At 43.6% G+C, this 24,956-nt stretch overlaps 1 protein-coding gene across 2 annotated transcripts; it reads left to right on the forward strand.

The window, feature by feature from the left end:
- The first annotated feature begins 1,313 nt into the window (after positions 1-1,313).
- Positions 1,314-23,302, forward strand: capn7 (calpain 7). 2 transcript variants are annotated; one of them, XM_088928996.1, is made up of 22 exons: positions 1,314-1,367; positions 3,043-3,161; positions 3,933-4,041; positions 6,046-6,203; positions 6,536-6,603; positions 7,395-7,595; positions 8,362-8,448; positions 9,172-9,298; positions 10,777-10,862; positions 11,332-11,425; positions 11,665-11,811; positions 12,243-12,349; positions 12,772-12,892; positions 13,721-13,865; positions 14,313-14,412; positions 14,873-15,008; positions 15,482-15,557; positions 16,692-16,837; positions 18,722-18,784; positions 19,204-19,334; positions 21,477-21,569; positions 22,146-23,302. In XM_088928996.1, exons 2-22 carry the CDS (start codon positions 3,060-3,062, stop codon positions 22,288-22,290), a joined length of 2,442 nt encoding a protein of 813 aa, XP_088785122.1. In that variant the 5' UTR covers positions 1,314-1,367; positions 3,043-3,059; the 3' UTR covers positions 22,291-23,302. The 2 variants fall into 2 exon arrangements, with proteins under 2 accessions (XP_088785122.1, XP_088785121.1); XM_088928995.1 differs by lacking the exon at positions 1,314-1,367 and adding an exon at positions 2,715-2,816.
- The last annotated feature ends 1,654 nt before the right edge of the window (positions 23,303-24,956 follow it).

Genomic DNA, 24,956 nt, shown 5'->3' on the forward strand with positions numbered 1-24,956 from the left:
GTGTAAAGCTCACAGAAGCCTCAGTGTCAGTGCCCACTAAGGTCTTGTCACAAGACCCACGCTTTCCAGTTATACTGCAGGTCATGTGTAAGTTTTTCAAGACCTGTAATTTCCGACACTAAACTAGCCCAGCTTCATTACAGGCATAGCTACAGAAGTACATCATAACAGAAGAAACAACCGTTGCTTAGCCAAATAGCTATTTTTGAAGAAAATATGCTAACATTGTTTTCTTACCTTACAACACACTTTTTCCTGATGAGATTTGATTTGATTTTGTTTTTTATTTTATTTTTTTGGACCCTACATTCTCTTAACATTCAAATCAAATTTTAACATATACTAATTATATCATTTACAGTTTCAGATATCGTAGATTAATGAGTTACTGTTAAATGGAAATTCTTCATACAGAAGGTCTCTGGAACACTTTGTTTCCTAAGTGTTTGTATTATTCCCTCATTTGTTTCTTTAAAGACTATTTGACAGGAACTCTTGGCGTACAGTTGATGAACTCGATGATGGCCTTGTGTTTTAAATAAAGTAAAGGCTTTTCCTCAGGGTGGAGTTTCTTAGCTGTTTTGCTCTGGGAGAGGTGTTTTCTGTGTAAAACCTTGGTGCTGCGTCTGTTTTGTCATATTGTTTTGAACAGTGAAATTTGTACTGCCCAAATCTTGTATTTTTTGTTTCATTTTTACTTTAGTTAAATCAAAGGGGACGAGGGAAAATAAATTGCTTCATTTAATACACTGTGTTAGTACACTTGCATACATTTCGATGCTGTTTTTCTTGCTGGTCAATAAAATTGCTCATTTTGAAGGGGACCAGAGCAATGCCACCAGTTTGTGAGTCACCACTTGTCAACAGGCTCATCCCACAAGAGCCCGAAAAAGATGGTGCTACAGTACGCTACAAAATGAATGTGCGCTGTTTTATTAAAATTTAATTTAATCGAACTGTTTCAGAATTTATATTTTCATGGGTCTTTTAAGTGGAAAAAACGCCACCGGGTGTAGACAATAATAAAGTAAATTCTAATTCTAATTTCTCCTTTACTGTATATGCTGTTCACAGGGAAAGGTGACATGCAGGAGTGAATTGAGGGCGATTCACACGCCAGTGGCAAGGGGGCAGCAGCACGCAGAGCAGGCCGCGCAGCATGTTCCCACACACCTCTTCGTGAGCTGTCGTTGTGCAGCTCCTCTGCGCATCAATTTGTTTTTTTTTATTTTTATTTTTTACATACAAAAGGAAAAATACAACAGACAGGGGGTATATACATGCCAATATACAGATGGCACAACATGATAGAAGAAAGGTATCACCAGGTGAATGAAACGGAACAAAAAAGAAAAATTACTACACAGGTTTGTTTTTTTTATTTAAAAAACAAACAAGGGAAGATACAGCAAACAGGGGTATATGCATACAAATATACTGATGTCTCAACATGACACAACAAGGTAGCAACAAGTGAATGCAACAGGGGAAAAGGGAAAAACAACACAAAAAAACACTTTGTCCACAGTACAGAGGTCATGTGGTGTTAGGAGTTACATTAAATACGTTTATGTGGTAAACGATTTATGTAGACCAACTCACCATGCTTATTTTTTACATATTTTCAATGAATTAGTTTTGCTTGAATGAGTTAGAAAACTTTTTAAAGCTTATAGGATTCTTTTTACTCTACAAGTGTGTATGTAAATCCTTGCAAACAAGAGAATGACATTTACCATTATACGGACTTCTTTGTTTGGATTCGAGACACCGAGAACAATATCTTTAAAAGTTAGATGTACACTAATATTACCATCGTACAGCCAAGAACAAACAGAGTGCCAGAAAGTTGTTGAATGGTGACATGAGAAAAAAAACGCGCATCGATTCCCGGAAAAGAACGGCAATGGCGCAAACACTGACGTCAGAGGACGCGCGACCCGGTGACGTCGTTCTCGGGTGACGCAGGCGGCACCTGCTGTGCGTACTTAATCGTCATTAACCTCATTTAACCTTTTCTGTAAGATGCAACTCTTCTATACCCCTGATGATGTTATATGTACTCGTGTGCGTATTGTATATATTATTGTTATTATTGGCAACCTACTGAAGCTCAGCAGGGGGAGCCTGGCCAGTACCTGGAGGGGAGACTCCTGGGAGAAGCTCAGGTTGCTGCTGGAAGAGGTGTTAGTGGGGCCAGCAGGTGGCGTTCACCCTGCGGTCCGTGTGGGTCCTAATGCCCCAGTACAGTGACGGGGACACTATACAGTAAAAAAGGCGTCGTCTTTCGGATGAGACGTAAGACCGAGGTCCTGAATCTCTGTGGTCATTAATAAAAATCCCAGGGTGTTTCTCGAAAAGAGTAGGGGTGTAACCCCGGCGTCCTGGCCAAATTTCTCCCTGGCCCTTACCAATCATGGCCTCCTCATAATCCCCATCTCTGAACTGGCTTCATCACTCTGCTCTCCTCCCCACTGAGAGCTGGTGTGTGGCGCACTGTGGCTGCCGTCGCATCATCCAGATGTGGCTGCACACTGGCGGTGGTGGAGAGGATCCCCATTACCTATAAAGCGCTTCGAGTGGAGTGTCCAGAAAAGCGCTGTATAAGTGTAAGAAATTGTTTATTGTTGTTGTTGTTGTTGCTGCTGCTGCAATAAACCCAGCTGGCTGCCTGGCTCACCTGACCGGTCTGACGTCACAGGCCCCGCCCCCGAACCCGGAAGGAAAACCCAGGCGTTTGTTGTGGTACTTTTACTACACTGGAGTGGGACTCTTGTAAGAAAGTGAGACATTAACTCTGTCGGTTCAGCGTTCAGGTACTGGTCTCCGTCCATTTCGTGTGTCGATGGTGGTGTCGCTTTCCCCTTGTTTCGTGATTGTACGGTGTGTAGCTGGCAGCCGGCGCCGAGAGAGCCCTGTCGTGTCACTACCCGGAGACACGAAGCAGAATGAGGAAATCGCACTCGGGTCACTGTCTGAGGGGAGCAAACGCCGTTAGCGGACTCATATAAGAGGTTTTTTTTTTCCTTTCACTTTTTCAAGAGTCAGGGAAATTAGATATGGATCCGGCGGCCCTGGAGCTGGACGCCGTGAAATTTGCGAAATCCGCCGTATTCTACGACCAAACCGCAAAATACGACGAAGCCGTCTTTTATTATAAGGTGGGAATGTTGCCGTCACATTCATTGACCCTCTTTATCATGAACCAAAAGACACCGAAATAAAAATGCCACAGTGATTCTAATTTACTGTATGTGTAGCGGAAGACCAAGCCTGCCCGCTGGTCAGTATCTCAGCTAAACATGTTTCAGAACAAAACCACATTACTGTTCATACCGAGGATTTATCGTGATGACCAACTGAGCTTTGCCTTATAGGATTAGGTGAAGTTAAATAACACTGTTAAAGGGTTTTACCGAGCCTTCTTTAGAATCAATGCGGAATCAGCAATACCTGATTGTCATTAAACTAATTAAACTGTCACGCTCTGTGACTGCCACCACATTTACTGATTAAAGTCTGAGCTGGAACGTTTCTTAGAGAGCCACATTTGAATGTAAGCGGTCGTACTGTGTAAAAAAAAAACGTTAAGCAACAGCAAAATGTCTTTTTCATCGTCCTGGGTGCTCAGAGTGAATAAAAATTTTAAACAGCCACAGAAGGTTTTTCAGTATGTTCCCAACTGCCTTAGCACAAATGATCTAGTATACACTTTTATGTATACTAGACTTGATCAGTGAATACTTTTAAATCAAGGATAGTGTCAGAAGGCCTTTTGTATTCTGCATGACATTTTGAGTACATTCAGTTCCTATACGACCACATCATGGTAGCGAAGGCCTGAGAATCTTGTCGTTTTGGAAGCAAAGCAAGTAACTATTTGTTATTTGACCCACAGCAAGTTCCATCCCCTGTTCAATTCTTCTTCCCAGGAAGCTGCTCAGGCCCTGATCTATGCTGGAATGGCGGGCTCCAAGCTGGAGAACATTCAGGACAAGGTGAACGAGTATCTCGACAGGGTGCAGGCGCTCCACAGTGCAGGTGGGTTCTGCCTGTGTCTGCGATTCTGCATGACTCGAGGCAAGACCGAGAAGAAAAGACCCGCTAGCCTCAGGCTTTTATTTCCTTAGAAAAACCACCCATCTTTTAATAGCTGAAGTTTGTGACATGTTGGTCGCATTAATGTCTGTCTAACAACAAGCAGATCAAACCAGTCTGCTTTATTGTCTCCCATTCGAAAAGCATGATTTGCAATAACGCTTGAATCACCAAACATAAAGGGAACACTTTCTCATTTCTGGCACGTTCACAGATTTTGTTCGCATTGTCGATGTTTTCTCAAAAGAATCAATTCCTAAAAACTGCGTTAAACTGCTGAACAGTGTAATCATAATTGATGCTTTGCTGCTTTTTCCTTTTCCTTGCTGCATTAAGAAAAGCTCAGCTTTGCACTGTTCTCCGCACTTCACTGAACCTGTGTGCTGGTGAGAGCATGGAACGGCATGCATCAGCAGAAATCCATTGTTTTCAACTCTGTCAGTTGTGCTGACCGCTTAACCAATGCGATTCATTAGAACTGTTAACTGCTTCTGAGGTGCTGAGCTATGAGTGGTTGAATGTTTACTGTACTGCACGCCGGCAAGCAGCATTGTTAAACTCAGCTGGGGCAGAGCATGTCCCTCATGAAAACGGCTGAAATCATTCATAGATCAATGGTAATAAATCTTCAAATGCATTTATGAAACAATCTCAAAAAAGGATGTGGGAATTGAGCTAGAGTATAAGCAGCACTGAGAACATGACTTAATAACTAGTGAATTATGGTATAAATTCTAAGTGAAATGATTTGCTATGCAACATATGAAGCTTGACTTGTGTTTTTGTCAATGAATGAGGTCCAATTTAAGAAGTGATGACAATAAGTTAAAGATAACATAAATGTAGAGCTTGCATGTTTCTTGAAGCTTCTATGATTTTTCCTAATTACAGACCTCCTTTAACACAAATTTTCCTGCAACACAAACTTAAGTACTGTAGTTATAAAAGTAAGACAGTGCCAATTAAGGTAAAGCAAAAATGCATATAAAAATGCAGTTAATGTTTTTAATATATGATCTTTGAGATTTCAAAAAGACTGTTTTTAAAAGGGAAGATGGAGCAAAGTATTCACTGAACTTGTCAAAAGCAATCCTGTGAATGAGACAGGGAATTGTAATTGATTGTACAGCATAGCTGTATGTAATATGAAATATTTTTAACTTAATGATTAGGTTTTTCCCTTGTGTGATTAAAACTAAAAGTCCTCTGTGGTGGGAAATTACTGTGAAAGTCCACAGCAGTCATTTTTTCCATTACTCGTTGAATAAAGAGCAGAGTGTTCTGAGTACGTAGGTGTGAGTTTCATGAGGCCAGGACCGAGCAGACTGACTAGCTACCAGAAGACAAGCTTCGAGGCTGCGTGTTTATTTGATGTTTCAGGATTGGACTTCCTGTTGCTTTGAATGTCATACATAATGCATTTCTAAAATTCTCCGATCCGAAAGTAAAAACCTCTATCTCATCACATTATTGCCTTCTAGCAGACTGTGACATTGTTCTGTTGGTTGTTTACATTTGTTTGGTACAACTTTCGAGAGTTATATTCATATTAACTGTGCTCACAGGACTTCAAGGTTTTATTCTGTGAGTTGAAGAGGTATCTGGATTTCTAAACGAATGCTGCAGGTTTCCAGTGTTGGTTCTTGAGAAAGTGTGACGCGGAATTCTGCACAGACACTGTACACATTCTTGCTTGTACGCGCAAAAGAGGCCGCAAAAGAGGCCGTGCATTTACACCTTTCCAAACAGAAAGAGGTGCTTTCGACTAAATAAAAATAATTTGTTTGAACACCTGGTGAATCACGTGGTGTAGTAAACCACAAATAAAGGTTGGGCAATCCTCTTTCACGATGAGGAGAGCTTTTCAGGTGAACTGGGCTGTGTTATGCAGGTCCAAGAGGGTGCGCAGGCCAGCCGGTCATGGTGTCTGGCATTGTTCTGATTCAGTCCAGGGCCAGAGCAGTGATCCCCTGAAGTCGAAGCACCAGCTCGACCTGGAGCGCGCCTACTTCCTGGTCACGCAGGCCTTCGAGGAAGACGAGAAGGGAAACGTGGACGATGCCGTCGAGCTGTACACGCAGGCAGTGGAGCTGTGCATACAGACGGTAGGCGAGCGCAGCGACGCGATTCATTCAAGAACGTCTGTGACTTTCGATGTGCGGGTTTGGACAGGTGAGAAAAGACAGAACGGTAGGACAAAATGTTTCTAAGAAACGTGTACCCGTCGTCTTGCTCCCTGTTTGGACATGGCGGTGTTGTTCTTGCAGCAGGGCGTTGTGCAGGGGTGCAGTGCGCTGCCCACTGGGGCAGTTCCAGTTCGTGTCTCTGCAGTGGGCGGTGTGGAGTGGGAGCCAGCAGTGGAGCTGAAAAGACCTTTACAGGGTCAGGGCTCTCGACTGCTGGAGCTGGGTAGTGAGTGCGGCCTCCTGTTTCACAGGCCAACGAGACCGCTGACCAGGCGCTGGAGGGGAAGCTGAAGCAGCTGGCTCGGCAGGCGCTGGACCGGTGGGTAACGGACGCAGTCGTAACGGACGCAGAGGAGCGGAGGTGGACTGATCCTCTGGTCATCCTATCGTAGGCTCTGCGCCCTAAAACTGGCATATTCGATCTCCACAAGGGAGCTCGCTGCACAGTTCATCCTCATAATCGCTGATCCTTTTCTCTCTTTTTTTTTTTTCTGGTGTTGTGAAAGTTGCTTTTAAGTATTATCAATATTGGCATTTTAAAAACAAACGTGTTCAAGTTGGAGGGGGGGTGGGCTGCACCAGGGTGTGTCGGCTGCAGAGGAACAAGTAAAGGTTCAACCCAGGCTGAAGAGCAGAGAGGAGAAACAACGTTTCGCCTGGAGAAGGTTGTTTCTCCTCTCTGTTTTCCAGCATGGAATTAACCTTTACTTGTTCATTTAAAAGCAGCCGCCCATAGAAGATCCTTCTTTATATTTCTATGGAAATCGCCACCCGGATACAGTGGAGACGGATTTTGATGACGTGAGCTCTGGCGTCTGCCTGTAGTGGTCAATTATGTCTGCTCCAACCAGGCACGGTTGATTACCGCATTATTTTACCCGTTTTGCACCCTTGCAATAAGAGGTTTTTGCAGTCTTTGGCCCTGAAACTTTAGATATAAGAACATGAAAAGGCTGCAGAAAAGACTGTGACATCCAACACATCCAGTTTAGCCGGTACACAGGGTTACCTTTTTCAGGACAGGCCTTTATTCAGCTTATGCGTTACTAAAAATGGGAAATTTAGGGTTCTATCAGACGAACATGGCCATAAAAGTTTTCTTCTTTACAGAGCAGAGGGGCTGAAAGATTCCATGTCTAAACCCACTCAGAAGGAGAAGCCAGTTCTCTCCAAAACCAGTACCCAGGCACGACCCTACCTGCCCCTGGGACCAGACTTCTCTCTGCACGACAAACCACAGGCAGTTCGGCCGGTCCAGTCCAGTGAGCCGCAGGGCCAGAAGTACACCGCCGAGGAGATTGAAGTGCTAAGGTGATAGAACGTGTTCTGTTCATGTACAATATTTAGATAAAAATGTTGAACCAGGTGTTTTAGTGTAGATAACACCTCGGTTACTCAGCGGTACGTTGTGTATAGCACTTCCTGCTACAGTACACAGCAGCTAAATGAAAAGCCCTGATCTGAGATGACCACTTCAAGGAGATTGTTTGTCTGGGTTCAGGTTTTGGGGGTCATTCCTGTGTTTTAGTGGCAATTTAAAAATAAATAAATGGGACAATATTGGTGGGCTTCTTGTATTAATCTGTTGAAACAGTATTTGCAGCAAAGCTTATAGAGTACCCCATTCGTGGGTTGAAAATGTCTTAAGAAAGAAGCAAACTGTCATTTGATGACAAGGTAAAGATCCTAGAAGCTCTGCAGAACCCACATTGTCCATGTTCTCCACTGTTGTGTTTCTTCATATTCCCAGAGGCTAGACAAGGGTGATAAAACAGGGTCACACTATGTCAGTCCAGTCCCCTTCCCTTGTTCTGTGTTCTATTTCCACCCATCCAGCTTCAAACTTTCATCTGCTGCTATTGCAGGAATCGAAACACAGTACAATTACAGCACTGCTCTGTATGCTAGGAAAGCAAAATTACTGGAAGGGCAGGCGTAAGACATGCAGACAACAAGTTTTGTTGTGCTTTAAATACTTGTTCTGAGCAATTAATCTGTAGCACTAATTAATTAGGCTTCTAGTATTGATTAACTGTGCTTTACCTTAGCGGGATGTCTTTTTTTTTTTGTTTTGCAGGCAGACGTCGAAAATCAATGGCATTGAATATGTGCCCTTCATGAGTGTCGATCTGAGGGAGCGCTTCGCCTTTCCTGTCCCATTTTCGTAAGTTCTGTGTGTTCGGAATGTTTATTTTTGTATTTTAGCATTTACAGCCACAGAATTGTGTGCAGGCCGCTTTTGATAAAGCACCGGTTTTGAGAGTTGTGCCAATTCTTTCATTATTATAGCTGGCTGTTAATTAACTCAGTCCTTTTGGGAAATTAACAGCAAATGTGTTCAACCAACAGCGACTTGTTATTGTTGGCGGTTATCTCAAGTGTTCAGGTTGTAGTTTTTAAAAGCCAGGACCATGCTGAATCCCTGTGAGCTGCAAAGCAGCCTCATCGCACAGCACTGCCTCCTCATTACACTTTTGATAGGAGGAGCCTCAGCACTGGAAGCCAGGGTCCCAGTTCACCCCAAAGTTTACGCAGGAGAGCCGCCATGTCTGACCGGAGTAGAGTACATGAAGGAAAATGGCCCCACTTTACTTGAATGAGGTGAAAAAAACTCCTTAAAGATGCGTGAATAAGCACTGCACAGAATGACAGTACAAGGAGTAGGAGGCTACAAAAGCGTTATGTTTTTTTTAGCCTCCTTCAAGCAAAACATGATTGGAAAATGCCTGTTCTGTATTTCTTGTCTGTCTTCTTTTCACTGTTTCCTTAATGTCTGATTGTTTTAATAATAATAATCCACTCCAGTGTTTGTAGTAATGGCAAAGAGCAATGTCAGGAGAGAAAAACACAATGGAATCTGCATCACTGCCCTACACCTGTGTTACAGAGACAAATCTGGCAAGTTGGCCCTTTCTCCCAAGCAGAAAGCAGTCTTTTCGCGATGGGTTCGACCTGATGACATCTGCAACAACCCCACCATGATCTTTACAGTCTCCAGCTTCAGCATCAAACAGGTGAGAGGAGTTTGTCCTGAAAACACCCAGCAATTGAGTTCGGGGATCTGGAGCTCTCCCCTTGCGCACCAGGGCAAAGTCATTGATCGACTGTGACCAGGATTTCACAAGTGGCTGTGAAGAAGTGTTGAGGAGCCATGGGATTTGGGCCGGCTTTAGCTGGACGCTGTTCACTTAGCTCTTGAGTCAGCAGTCAGCAGCAGGGCAGAGGTGGCGTCAGTCACAAGGCACTCTGGGGTGTGGCGGTATGTCACAAGTCAAATAACTCCACCAGATGTTGGAGAGTCACAACTCTCCTTTTCTCTGTGTGGTGCCAGCTTCGCAGCTGGAAAGCTGAATTGAAAAACAACTGACAGCTCCAAATTTGACAGTACAAGCAGGACTGAAGAACAGGGAGCTGAATGCCTTTACACCAGTTACTGTTATATCCTGTCCAGAGTGTCTACCGTTGCTTGCTGGCATAGGCTCCGGCTCCCCCATGACCCTGTACTGGGTAAAGTGGTTAGACAGCTGAGCATCTAGGTCTTTCCATAATGAATTTCCTTTGCTAGTTCTCCCTGCTGCACTTGTCTACGCAATATTAGTCTACTAGTATAACACTGAAAATTCCAAGCAGCTTATTTTTGTACCTGTTGACGCCTGGAATCGAAGCTGAGGCTGTAGAGTTACCGTGCACAAGAAATTTCCACATGACATACTTTCCTGGTTCAAATATGCATTGCTTTGCACATTTGCTTTTAAACTAAAAGAGGTTGTTTGTACAGAAACAGGCAGGTCTCTTAGGAATGGAGAACGATCCAGTAAGCCTTCATTAGGAGCCAACAGCTAGGGTGGGATTCTGTTCTGTATCTTGCCTACCCCTGGAGGATTTTAGTACATCCTGCAGTAGTTCAGTGTTTCTTTACAGAAGCGCAGTGCTTTTCAAAGGAGCATCCGCTGCTCACTCATGTCTGGCTTAAGGATGTAGCCGTAAGATGCTGTGGTACTCTTATTTAAATCTTTCTTTAAATTCAGATTCCCAGTGGATATCTGAGACTGTCTCGGATGAAATCTGTGACCTTTTTTAGGAAATGGAGGATATATGACCATAGAAAAGAACAACGCTAAATAGATTTTATTTTTGTTTAATACTCCAACTCTGAGGATTTTCACAGAATCCCATATTTTTGTTGAATCCCCAAACAAAATTATTATTCTGTTGATTTGAATTTATCATGTGTTTTTACTGTGATTTTCTGGAAACAGTAAAACAAACATCCTTGCATGTTCAGTAAAACCTGGTAAATACAGTGATGTAGTGGCAGATGACACCCTGAAGGGATGCTGGTTTCTTATGGTCAGTTCATCTGAACAAAGAATTTCACTGCCATCTCACTTTCTGATTCTTTTTTTATAATCTACTATAATCCTTATAGATCAATTTCAGTAGGTTAATCCAGTGAACACAATGTGAGTTAATAAAACCCCCTTTTTTTTAGACAGTGGTATCTGACTGCTCATTTGTAGCTTCATTGGCCATCAGTGCAGCGTACGAGAGACGTTATAACAAGAAGTTAATCACAAGGTAAGAGTCTTAGTCTTCTCTTAGTAGCAATCAGTATGTCCAAGAAGTGGAAGCACACTTGTACGTGTAGGGCTGTAGCAGTCAGGAACAAGCTCATGTTATTGAAGCTGACACCCTGGCTTCATTCAAGAAGGCTGGATGGGGCACTTGGCTACAAGCAATCAAAAGCTTTTTGTTTCACTAAATTTTTGTCGTCATCATGCTGTTCTAACATCATACAGTAATCCGTTTCCGTATCTGCTGTACCCACTGTGTCTTTTATTATTTTGCCTTTTTTGTTTTACTTTTTGTGTAGGGTTGAAAAGTGTAACGTTTACACAGTTCTGTAAATCTTTTGAATGTACTGTAAGGCACTGTAGATAAGAGCATCTGCTGAACAGCATTACTACTCATAATAATGTCTTGACTTGCCAACGTTACTTTGAACAGCTGGTCATGACGTTGATGTTTCTCTGGCTATTTTATGCAGCATTATATATCCTCAGAACAAGAAGGGGGAACCAGAGTACAACCCCTGTGGAAAGTACATGGTCAAGCTGCACATTAATGGAGTTCCCAGGAAGGCAAGTGCACGCAGTTCTGAATTTATCTAGCGTGAAGGGTTAGGAATGCGTTTTCTCCGGAAAAGTGAGAGGAAAAAAGTTCTAGAGCACACTTCTGAACGATTTTCTCCCTTTCAGAGCAGGCCCTTCGGAAGCCAAAGGGTTTCAGTGTCGTGATTTTAGGCTTGCTAAAAACAGCTCCAGCCGTTTCCTCGAGCAAGAAGCAGGCTCTCAGAGCTGTGATGTTGTTCTGCCGCCAGGTTGTTATCGATGACTACTTGCCGGTGGATCGCAATGGGGAGCTGCTCTGTTCCTATTCCAGCAATAAGAACGAGCTGTGGGTGTCTCTCATCGAGAAGGCGTACATGAAGGTCATGGGAGGGTACGACTTCCCCGGCTCCAATTCAGTGAGTTACAGCACCGCCTCGACGTGATCGCCTCTCTTCCATGTGAGGCAAACGTCTTGGGAATCGAGCGCTGCTTTTCTTTTCATTGTATTTTCATTCTAGCTGTCATAGAAGGCCCTGTGTTGTTATCAGAGTTCCTGTCTACCGTTAGAAGGAAGATGTCATGGCCAATGAAGCTGTTTTCTAACATTTGGTGAAAAATAAAAAGCCTATCATGTGTTTAAAAGCCTTCTATGACCTTTTCATCACCTCTGGTTAATCCGAAAGCATTACTTGCATTCTTAGTCATGGCGATTCTATATCATGCATAAAAAGTGTTTTTTTTTATATTAGTTCCCACTGGTGGTTCGTGTCTTACTAATAGTGCAGGCATCTTGACAGTAAGGGAATAACTCACAATTACCTGTCATACACTGTGATTTGTTCTGTAGAACATCGATCTTCATGCGCTCACAGGCTGGATTCCTGAGAGAATTGCTATGCATTCTGACAATCAAGCTTTCAGTAAGGACAGCACGTTTCGAATGCTGTATCAAAGGTAAGTCTGTTGTCTTCCCGATTAGTAACTTTTAGAACAATTTGATATTAAAATATCTAAATATAGTGTGTGCATTTGAGTTATAATCCATTGTGGTCTTTGAGTACACAGCACATGTTCAATAAGCTTATCAGACATCAGTCCCTGAAAAAAGTAGTTTGATCTCATACGTATATCCAGTGTTATTTCCAAACATGGGTGAACAGTTACTGTTGATTTCATAGCACAGTCAAATGATTGAGTAGAAAGTGAAAGATCTCTGAATCTGTAGGACAAGTCAGAGTAGAAAAGGAAATGATCACGGCAGGTCTCCTAGGTGTGAAGGATCGGTAGCCTTGACTTTGTGGGACTTGCACTGACACAGTTGCAAGTCAGGCGACAACGATTAGGGGTATACTTATTGCCACACTCCCCAACGTTAGGTTTCACCAGGGCCACGTGCTGATCACCACGGCGACCGGGGTGATGACGGAAGAGGAGGCTGAGAGATGGGGCCTGGTGTCCACACACGCCTATGCAGTCCTGGACATCAGGGAATATAAGGTACTGAGCAGACAAGTTCTGAGAGTTGAAAGCGAGGATTAGAGAAAGTTCTTCAATTAACACGATTCAAAAGCTTTGTGTAGGAGAAAATACTTAGCTGTAAAATACTTAAAAATGTGTTTTCACATTTGTGTTTACACATTGATGGAGTCTCTGAGTGTGGGGTGAAGTATTTTAAGTGTCGAGATCAGTTAAGCATTTGCAAGACGCCTGTCTCAAGAGCGCAGTCAGTAAAGTAATAAGAGCCAGCTGCTTGATTACAAATCATCTGTATATGGGGAAAAACAGGGCAGTTAGCATCTGCAGCTAACTATGGGTGCAGATGGCAGCCATAGTGCGCCAGAACGCTCCCCACACACCAGCTCTCAGTGGGGAGGCGAGCAGAGTGATGAAGCCAGTTCAGAGATGGGGATTATAAGGAGGCCATGACTAGTAAAGGCCAGGGAGAAATTTGGCCAGGACGACGGGGTAACACCCCCTACTCTTCGAGAAACGAAGACCTCGGTCTTGCGTCTCATCCGAAACACGACGCCTTTTTGCAGTGTAGTGTCCTCATGACCGTACTTAGTTTTTCCCAGGAGTCTCCCATCCAGGTACCGGCCAGGCCCACACCTGCTGAGCTCCAGTGGGCTGCCAGCGGTGAGGAGCAGGGTGTTGAGCTGCCCGGGTTATAGAAAGCGCCCAGGGAATTGAACTGCAAGGCATCAGTGCTCACCACTGTGCCACCCTCCCATTTCCCCATGGCCACAGATTACAAGCCCTGAACAGAGGTTCCAGCAGTCTTCAGGTCGGAGCCTTGTGACATCGTGCTGCGTCTCTCTCTTCTAGGGCAGTCGGTTTCTGCAGCTGAAAAACCCCTGGAGCCATCTGCGGTGGAAGGGCCGTTTCAGCGAGCGGGACGAGAAGAGCTGGACCCCGGAGCTCCTCAAGTACCTCAACTTTGACCCCAAGATGGCCCAGCGGTTCGACAACGGTACCGTGAGGGGGAACGGAATTGGAAAGATGAAGCACTTAGTTTTTAAAAAAAAAAACTTTTGATATTCAGGCGACCTTTTAATGCTCAACGTCAAAATTAATATTTTGTCCGGTACATATTCAAAGATGGATGCCAGGTATGGAATTTAACGTTCAAAGGTGTAATTTTTTCAGCTTGGTAACCTGGTAATCATTTGCAGCGTTCTTTTATTGACTATTTCTTTTCTAGGTTTTGTGAAATATCAAGGAATTGGAGGCTGTGCCGCCAAACCTTTGTACCTCTTTCCACCTGCATAAGTAACGAATGTAGTGAGGAGTAGAACTGCGAGTGGCGTTTTGTCATATCCCCTCTTCCTGCTGTGGAAACAGGGTTGAAGAGAATGGCGGGCTGTGGGGAGGCCAGCCAGGTGTTCCTCTGTCAAACGCTCTCTTGCTCTTGTGTCAGGGGTCTTCTGGATCACATGGGAAGACCTGTGCCAGTACTACGATGTCATATACCTGAGCTGGAGCCCTGTGCTGTTCAAAGAGTCCTCCTGCATCCACAGGTCAGCCACTCCTCTGCCTCTGGCCTTACTCGCGTCCCGTGGGGGCGGGAGTGGGGTTTTACAAGCCTGCTTGTTTCAAGTTGCCCTTGAGTTGCTTACAAGACACATGGGGAAAGACCCTTGCGAGCGCAACCTCTACGCTAAAGAGTCATGCATTTTCTCATGAACGTTTCCCAAAAGCAATACTTCAGAATCTTGACTTTTACCCAAACTGAGCCCCGCGTCATAACAGAGCCTTTAAAATTCCATTTAATCTGTCTCACTTCAAGTTTTATACGCCGTCTTCCCAGACAGCAGTGAATGGTTATTACTGACCTTTTCATCTTCCCCATTGGAGTGCCAGTAGATTTCAGATTTAGGTGTGTGTGGGCATTAACTGATTTCATTTGGTGTGTTTTAATGATGGCAATGAGAAATAAGAAATGTAGGGAATGGTCTATTGCTGTTTTGTGTGTCACAGCACCTGGGAAGCCAAGCAGGGCCCAGTAAAAGATGCCTACAGCCTGGCTAACAACCCCCAGTACAAGCTGGAGGTGCAGTGTCCACAAGGGGGCGCTGCAGTCTGGGTTCTCCTCACTAGGCACATCACAGACAAGGTATGGGCCTTCGCAGGGACTGTGGCGATCCGTGTTTTAATCTTTCACTGAGTAGCTTGCATTTACTTTTATGTTTTTATTTTTAAAATTGCAAAAAAGAAAAGGTTGGAAGGTGTTTCTAATAAAATAGATTAAAAAGATGTTTGAAATCATAATATTAGGTGTTTCAGACAGAGGGTGGTACCAGATGAATTGCATAGATTTTCAAGTGACTGCTTACGATTTGAGGGGAGCTGTGTGATAATGGAAAGCACTGTACGTCTGAGACTTAACTGGCCAGAAACTGAATTGCTATGACTCCTGCAAGTAACAGTTTTTTTTAGGAAATGATGAAGTGCGGTTGATATTAATTGTGCATGTTTGAAAGAAAGAGCTCTGAAGTTGTAGTTTTAAAACATGGATTCACAGTGTGGTCTAAAAGGTGTGCATGCATGATTTATTTATTTTTTGCTTCTTTTCTGTTTGTGATTAAGGATGACTTTGCCCAGAATCGAGAATTCATCACCCTTGTTGTGTACAAGACAGACGGGAAGAAAGTCTACTATCCTTGTGAGTACAGGAGTACAACTTCCATGTCTCAGATCCGTACCTGTTCCCACATGATGGGATAACACTGAGTTAAAATAACTCTCTACAAACCCTAGCAAAACTGCTGTAAGGGGCTTTTTCATGTGGCTAGTTCTGAACTAGAAAAGGAAAGTGAATTTTTACAAATCAAGGCGCAGAATAATTAGATTATCATCAGCAATAGGCCCTTTGTGTATAATGTGTTGTTTTCAAATTTGACCAATTCGTAGTTGCCGTGTGTTGAAGGTGTTTCCTGTATGTCTGAACGTCCTGGACACTTTCAGTCCCCCCCCCCCACGCATTTCTAAAATGGTATCTTCCTGAAGTCCAGTGTGCAAAACGTGTTAATGTAGCTGCTAGTCGAGTGCAGGTTGATTCAAACAGGAGCACAGCTGTGTGTGCCATTCTCAGACCAGCCCCTCGGTCCTGGGGCTCCTGCTCTCCTCACTTGCTGCAGGCGAACAGGCGAACACTTGCTGTCCCCGTTCCCCTGGTATCCTGCCAGCATGTCAAACTGCGCGTCTGGTTGACTCATGAAACCGACTGAAAACAAGCTTTTGTTTTTTCATGCATGAGAAAGCGCTGCTTTAAAAATACACCCAAGTCACAGAGACGGTTCCCAGCTGCTTAAAAAGCCATTGTGATGTCTTTCTGCAGCAAATGATTAACACTCCGAACAGGATACAGAATTTGCTTTTGGCAGAAGTGATACCTGCTAAAGGGCAGTTTAACCACATATTTAGAAGAGTGTACACTCTTGTGAGCAACATGAAATGTAAATGCTAGCTTTCGGTATTTTCATATTGATGCAATGCCTTCCACATATATGCGAGTATCATGGTTCATTTTGAAAACAAGCGTTTGATGCACTGTGTGCTGGTGAAGTATTTATCCATATTAAAGCACTAATTCCTTTCATTTTATATGGGTGTTTTGCATCAGAGCAATGTTGCAGTTACTGCACACTTGCTACTGCCATGGGTGATTCACAGTAATATTAGTCTCCAGCATGTACTACTCCTAACTAGGTGATTCTCCCACTGCAAAGTATTTTCTTGGGCTGATAAACGTGTTTGTTGATTCAGAGGTCTAAAACCTGCTACCCCTCTTTTGCAGCCGATCCTCCCCCATACATCGATGGGATTCGTATCAACAGTCCCCACTATCTAACCAAAATCAAGCTGACGAGCGCGGGCACCCACACCTTCTCTCTGGTGGTGTCGCAGTACGAGAAGCAGAACACCATCCACTACACATTGAGGGTAAGTGGACCGCCAGGCTTCCAAAGCACTGCATGGAGATCTGAGTCGCTTTGCAGGGCTCTGAAGACGTCCATTGTGTTTCTGTCGGTATTGAGAAATGGACAAATCAAAGCACGCTGTCCATTGAGCCCCATGAGCACACAGTCAAAACGCTCAGAGCCGCGTTCTCACCCCCAGCATAAGTGCGTTCAGCAACACGTAGATTGATTTGTGAGAAATAGAATAACTGACATTGAGACTTCGGAAAAACATTTCAGACATCCTGTGCTAAGAAAAAGAATATTATGTCTGCGTCATAGTATTGGGAGATTTTCAAGCCCATCTTATACAGAAGCAGTCCTTTGGACAGACAGAGATTTACTGCATAATAACAGTTTTATTTCAGTAAAAAAGTAACGTGGCTGCATCACCAAAGTGAATACTTTGTTGTCAAGCAGGGTGCCCTCAGGCCTCCGGATAGATCTGTATGACGTCTTTGAAACTCCAAGTTCGTCAAAATGAAGAGAGCGTTGTGGAATGGGAGCCTTGATGCCACTCAGCTTTGACTGTGTGAATTAATTCTTTCAAAAGCCATATTTATAGCCTTCAGTACTTCCGAGTTTGCATCACGGATTTTAATCTTGAATGCTGTTGGAGGCGTTTGAATGCACGGGCCCAGTATAAAGTGGGCAGTGTCCCAGTTATGTCTGTATGACAGAAGGAAGGATGCAGTCAGCCACATGGCGCAGTAATTAGCATAAAAGAAGCCTCCAGCAATATGTTGCCTCTTTGATCCCAGAAATGGCTGTCAGAAACATGATGCGCACCCTCCAAAGTACAAGCTTGTTAGAGTTTTCTTTTTTTTTTGCCTACGAAAAATCTAACAAAATAAACACAGTTATAGTTAAAATGTATTTGAAAGTGCACACTTACAGCCTAAAGGCAGGGTCTCTTAAACATTCAGATCATCAGTTCAGAAGAGGGGAGAAGCATTTCTCTTTACAAGCTGTTTTTTCTAACCTAAATCATGGATGTCAGTATACTGTAAATCCCTTATTTTCAAGAAAGCTGTGCAACAGATTGGCTTGTGCCATAATCTTAACTGTAAAAGCAGTATTGGATTTATTTCTTCTTGAGAAGTTGCATAAATGTTTTCTACGTCTAAATTCTATGATCTTCTCACATGTCCACCGGTAAACAGATCTGTAATTTTGGTTCATTAAATTATCATTTCCTGCTGTTTTTAAGACTTTCCAGTTGCTACAGAACTGACTACAGAAAAATCACCTTTTATTTTATAAAGGGCATTGTTTTGCTGGTCTTGAGATTTGCTGAGTCCAGAGAAAATGTTGTTTAATCAGTTTGAATGCATTAAGAAACAGGCTACCAGCTGGGTTACCTACAGCCTCAGATGTTGATTCTGAGATGGTCATCAAGCCAGTTCTGACAAGCAAATGCCAAGAAAAACAAGATTTCAGAAATACATGTTCAGTGTGTCAGGAGCAGTAGAGTTTGCGGCTCGTGAATATCTGTGCGGTTACCATTATAATCGTAGAGGAATAGAGAGTGGTTTAAGCCAAAGCCTGTGCAGTTATTATTATATTATCATTTTTACCTTTGATCATAAATTACACTGCATGGTAAAATATATTTTAAACAACAGTATTGTTTTCCTATAACAATACAAATGTCTTGATTTTGTACAGTTCTTTCCAAATAGAATGTTACAACCCCTGGGAGATGTGGCATTAATAATACTTAAAGCTGAAAATCGCTCTGTCCTCTTAGTAGAATATGTTCCATTTCCACAGATTGTTTGTTACTTTTGTCAGAAGTTGCATTAAACGTCAGATTGAACGGCCACATTTGACTTATTCCTAAATTTTTTTTTTTTCCCCCAAACAGGTGTACTCTGGATGCAAGTTTAATTTCTCGAAGATCCCTACTCCTTACACTCACTCGAAGAGGGTAAGTGCTCGGTGGACTCGAAGGCTACCACTTCGGAAAGAGGAAACGGGCGTGAAAATACGATTCCCGCTGAAACACTCCAAACTGCTCGTGCGCACAGGGGTATCTGTTCCGGTTTGCAAAGGGGTCACGTTCTCAGACTTCACCGAATGAGTCATTTAAAAAAATGGGGAAGTTCGTGGAAGAGTAGCAACCACCTGTAGAATAGCCAACGTCCTGTAAAACAGCTGTTTTGTTGCTGCCCCGGTCTGGTTATGCTGCACGTTCACGCTCGCCGGTACCTGAGTAAAAGCCTGGGAGCCGTGCTGTGCGCAAGGCCCAGCGGTGTTTCTGGGCAGCGGTAGATCGCCCGCATGGCGATGGCGGACACGAGCGACCAGCCCTGCCACTACCGGAGTGCCCCACTGCTGTCTCCGCAGGTCAACGGCCAGTGGAAGGGTCAGAGTGCCGGCGGCTGTGGGAACTACAAGGAGACGCACAAGTACAACCCCATCTACCAGTTCCAGCTGGAGAAAGCGGGGCCTCTCCTTATTGAGCTGCGGGGCTCCAGGTCTGTGAGAGAAACAGTCCGATGGTGTGCTGTCGGAGAGCTGGCGCCAGGCTCTCGTGGCGCACTGTCAATACGCTGACCTTGATGACTGCGGAGCGTCGGGGCTGGCAAGGCGAGCTGGGGGATAGATTGCCTTTGCACACGGTGCCTGGGGTTGCCTCATGTCTGTCCTGAAATAGCAGTGTCTGTGCTGGGCAGTGTGTGCTGTACTCAAAGGCCCAGGTTTATAACAGGATCTAGGTCATGTGAGTCAAGCATTGGGTTTCACAGCAGTTCAGTGATTCTAGAGACCCCAGTCTCCCTTTCCTTTTGTTTCCAGAGAAATACCTTTCTGAGCTTTTTTTCCCCCCAACATTTCATAAGACTGTTAAAATATCTGTTTCTGTTTTCCCCGTTGTTGAAGAACAGAATTCGGCATTTTAAGAGACACCCTGCTAGTGCATGAACTATTTTTAATTCAGAACAATTTTTCTCGTCTATGCAAAGTTGTGTTTGAGAGTAATGCATGTCTTGATCGTTCTTATGGGTTGAGTGCATCTAAAATTAATCTTGTGCTTCAGCTTCTGTGCTGAGAATGCATTGCAGACCAGGTCATTGAACTCTGCACACACTATACAGTATAAGAATGGGTTTAACATCTCCTAAGCTCTGGAGGAGGAGGTGATAGCATGCTAAGGTGTATGACATTGTCATACATTTAGTAATTTCATCTTAATGAAATCTTAAATACACAACAAAAGGTTTGTTTTGAGTTATAATCTTCAGTTCAAAATAAGTAAATAGGCCAATGTATAACTGGTTCATCAAACATCCAGTTATTTTATTTTTAAATAGTCAGTGGATCACTGAAGAAATTATATTGCTTCAACAGAATTACCTGCTCAGAAGCTCTGTCAGTGGTTTATTGTATGGCCACATAAGGTACTTGTGTATGTTTGTAGCATTAAAGCTAATTGGGGTTCAGTAGAGAGAGTTTCTGACCTCGCTTGCCTTAACATTTTCATAGAAGACAAAGCAAAAAACAGCCTTATCTCCAGCAGGGGATGAGGACAACAGCAGCATCCCTCAGCAGTATTTTGATACAGGGCAAGTCTTTATCGAGTGTCTGTTTTAAACACGTGACTTTACTGTTTGAGATAGAAATGGAGAGCTCAGCTGAAAAACCAGAGAGAATAAAAAGATCATAACAAGCCCTTCCTGTTAATTACTCAAACAGAGAGGGCAAGCAGATTTAATCGTAATGTGTATTTTTCTCTGAGATTGTTTTAATAGCCTCTGTGTTCAAAAGACATGGTTGCTCATTCTGGGAAATCCAGGAGGCTGTTTTGGCCATTCTCCAAAACCTTCCCACAGGAACAAGGATCTTGACCTTGTAAACAGACTTTCTCTCATTGCATGGGAATTGGGATTGTAGTGAAACATGATGACGTTAACAAGTTTTCAGTGGCATTTAAATGACATTTGTACGAGTGAATGACTAAAGCTGAAACACGTTGTAGAAATCTGTGCAGTTTGACCTTAGAGATGTGTTTAGTTTTGTGCAGTTTCACAACCATGTTTTTTAAAGCTCCTAGTAATGTAATGTTTTTGATGCCGCACCAATTGGACTTCTCGTTGTTTGCCACGCTTCAAGAAGCAGACAATGTGCTCTTCCTGATTTAAATGCTCGTGGACCCATACCTGACCCTTTTGGAAAAGCCATGAAAAAGTTGTTTTTTTTTCCCCCCATCACAACAAAATGTTTCTTTGTGTTTCACTTCTGCGGGACTGAGGAGAGTCTCGTCAACAGCAGGGGGCGCTGTGCTTGTTGGTAGTAGTTTTCAAAGGGGAAGGGGGTGCTGGAGCTGCCGGAGGGGCGCCGTAGGGGGACTGTAGCTCTCAGCCGGACTTTAGGCCTTCTGGCTGTTTCTTCTCCCCCCTGCTTTCCACGCTGAGCCCATCTAGAAGTTGAGTTGTGGGGGCAAGATAAATGAGACTGTCTCGGCTTCTAAGAGGACGTTATCGTCCTACAGGTCTCTTTCCGTATCACGCATTTTTTAACCCACTTCGCTGTACAAGGTCTTCTTGCTTTGCTGAGTTCGTGTTTTTCCTTTCCATCCTTGGTTCCCGACGCTGCTGGGTGCTGTGAACGGCCTCTCGCAGGCAGTACAGCGTGGGGTTTGAGGTGATCGCGGTCTCCACCGTGGGGGATCCCGGACCCTCGGCCGCTCAGAAGAGGAGCAGTGGGGATTACCGGTAATTTCCCTTCGGCTCGCCCGAGCTCACTCCACGCCAGTGCCGCCTCTCCTCCCGCTGCCTCTGTGAGCAGGTGTGCCGGGGCGGGTCTCTCGATCCTGCTCTGTGAGCAGACACAGGACTGCTGCAGAAATCACTCCGCTTGACTCAAAAGCAGCGGAAAACCCTTAAACTTAAAACGACCTGAAAACCTTAAAAGAACATAAGAATGCTGCAGATAGCAGCAGTTTACAGAGTAAGAGGTAAATGTGTTAGTTCTTCAAAGTGCATTCCTGTGTTTTAATTGTTACCCATCTTAATATCTCCATAATAACACTGGTATTCCTATTAATAACTTTCTAGAACTAAGTCCAGGTCTTCTTAACAATTCGTGCCTCTGTCTAAAATCACTTTACTAATAAGCAGAGTGAGATGAGAGTGTACCCCTCTCTGGCTCCATTTCCTTGAATCATTTATAGATGAACCTGTTAATTTGTTGCCTCTTCACATGACTGTGTTGTTGCTCTCAGATTGTTGCTGCGTTAAGCCACAATCTCACCCTTGTCTGTTGCCTGTCCGTCTTTATTTTTGCCTTAGGTGTGGCTTTTGCTACATGGAGGCTGATTGTGTTCCTGCTGGAGTTTACAACATCATTCCCACCACCTTCCTACCCAAGCAAGAAGGCCCTTTCTTCCTGGACTTTAACACTACGACGCCGATCAAGGTCTCTAAGCTTCAGTAAAGGGCATGCCAAAGTCCATGTTCTCAGGACGCACTGACTCGAGAGGGCAAAAGTTGTGGTCCTGGTTAACTTTTAAGCCATCAGTGAATTCAGGAGCTCGTCTGTAAATTGATGATGTTTATTTTTACCGTTAGTGAAGATGACCCATCTCCAATGGGTCACATGGCCATGGTCTTTAACCAAAAAAGAAACAATGAAAGAATGACCTACTGACTTTGGGTAAACCTTTTGCACAGCGCAGCAAGTATACTGGCATCTAATACACGTGTGGCTTAATCAAACCATCTACCATCCAAAATAAGCACACCAGATACTCAGTCACCTGTTTACCGTCATTGTCCTTTTCTGTTTTCAATGCATTGTAACCAGTCCTGCTTGCACATAGACGTACGAAACACTTGAAGTGACTAGCACATGGATTCAGACCCATCGCAGGACAGGTTAACAAGCTGGATGTGTTCAAGTCCAGCTTCCTGTATGATGTCTTTCTAGCTCCTGGGCTGAATGCACACAGCTTTTTCTTTCTGCTCATTGGTCTTTGTGTTATGATATGTAAGGGCTTCTGTGAATCACTTGAATTGAGTCCAGAGGAAACCTGGAGGGTGTTTCAAAATGGGTTTTTCACACCACATAATCAGTGAGCTGGTCAGTCTGAAGCGCAGGAGCCAGGAGCTCTTTTGATTAATTTTATTTCAATCCCTTGAATGCTGGAAGTTCTGTATTTTTACAGACTCAATATATATTTTATGTGATTTTGGAGCATACTTCAAGTAAAGGTATTTTTGTTTTCATTCAGCGTCGCTAAAAACACCATTACAATTAAACCATAAGGTTATGCCTATGCACTAGTAAAGTACACTAAGGTGGCACTTTCTGTTTGTAAAAATCTCTTGATACTATAAAGAGCAAATGAATGGATTAAACGTATTCTGTCACAAAAGAGAATTAAAGCTTTGTAAGAAGCTATTTCGTTTACCCTGTAAGATAAAATGTTGATCAGAAATAGAGCGAAGTTGTTTTTATCCAGTCTGTTGACTTTTCTTGGTTCTTTCAACTTTAATCAAACGTTTGCGTATTTTGCTGTCCTAATGCTGTTGTTTTTTTGTTTGATCTCCCCTTAGAAAATAACTGAAATGGCATGCAGTTAATTGTTCAGTTAAGGCCTAATCATAGTGCCCAGATGCAACAGCCGACAACCCACAGGGAATCTCCAGGGAAGGACTGAGATCAGGTTGCAAAAATAAATAAGAAGAGAGACTCGCTTGGTGCTGTGGAAGGGCTGAGCGTCCTTCCCAAGTATCTCACGACGTTGGTTTGAGGAGACATTCGGTTCAGGAAAGGGAGACTTCTCAATAAATCTGCCCTTCCCCATTTCAATAATTCACTGTACAAAACATTCCGTACTGATTCTGAGAGAAATGACTGGAACATGAGGCTGTCAGTCCGTAATAGAGAGGCAGCGGGTTTCCCTTGGTTTAAGCCAGTTCATTTATACAGCTGGGTGGACTGGAGCTGCTGGGGTGCAGCAGCACTGTCTGCAGCAGGGACTCGAACCCTCAACCTGCCTTTTCATTCAATAATAAATGAAAAGGCTCACCCACCTCCCTAAGCCCCCCCTGAGACTAACTCAGCTTAAAAGCTCCACGTGAAGCAGGGGTCTGCTGCAGCTTTGATTTTGCAGCAGGCGGAGAGGAGGCACGTGGGCTCAACCCCGTGTTGCTATTTCAGTTCCTGGCCACACTAGTGAGCTGGTCCTGTGGAAAGCTAAACGACAGTGTGCCCTTTTCTGTGAGAGAGCGTTTGATCCTGAACCTGCTTCTAGATGTGCCTCTGATTCCTTCACAGCTCCTATTTGCAAATGATTCACGAATATTCACTGTGGGAGAAGCACGAGTGCAAGGTTTCTTCTTTTACAGTATTCCCGTTATTATGGGGTTTTTTAGCAGATGATTTCTGAAGCAGAGTTGGTATGTATTATAGCTAAGAAAAAGCTACTGGAATGAGCTGTATCACTCAGGTTTGATTCTTTAAAACATGGAGTTGTCATATCATCTGCCCCAAAGGCGAGGCTGCACAGCAAGTGTTTGACAGTAGGAGGTTCGCCCTCAGCCCTGGATATTTATAAGTATTGTAATAAAAGGTTTAATTTCCTTTCTTCAAGGGCAGTGTAAACAGATTACAAAGGCCTTTTAAGAAACAGTCTTGAACTGGCGTAGAATGGAAAAGCCCAGGATGTCATTATGTATTTAAAAAAAAATCTTACTGTATTGAAATTAGTAAGAAGTTGTTCTGGTAAATGTGCTGTACGATGAGTGAATGAATAAGAAGTTTAATGATCCAGTTGCACTTTTTTTATGCTGGTTTGTGAACAGCACTGTGTTGCCATCTAAGTAAATAAGTTCCCCAGCAAAATCAATGTTGTGGAGGACAGACGGGACATGGTTTACTTTTATTTTTGTTGCTGTTTTTCCCTGTATTCCCGTTCTGAATGTTTTATGGAGAGCCGTGGGCTGACTCCATTCCACACTGCTTCTCTAGTAAACTCAAAAGGGTCAGAGTGACATTCAAAAGGGCGTTTGGTTAAAAAAAGCAGGCGACTGCAGAAATCCCTTTGCTCTTTACTACTGAGGACTCCAGCTAATCTCTGTTTTGACACAAGCAACCAA

This window comes from Atractosteus spatula, chromosome 12 (genome assembly GCF_055471065.1).
Source record: "Atractosteus spatula isolate fAtrSpa1 chromosome 12, fAtrSpa1.hap1, whole genome shotgun sequence".
NCBI classification, from domain to species: Eukaryota; Metazoa; Chordata; class Actinopteri; order Semionotiformes; family Lepisosteidae; genus Atractosteus; species Atractosteus spatula.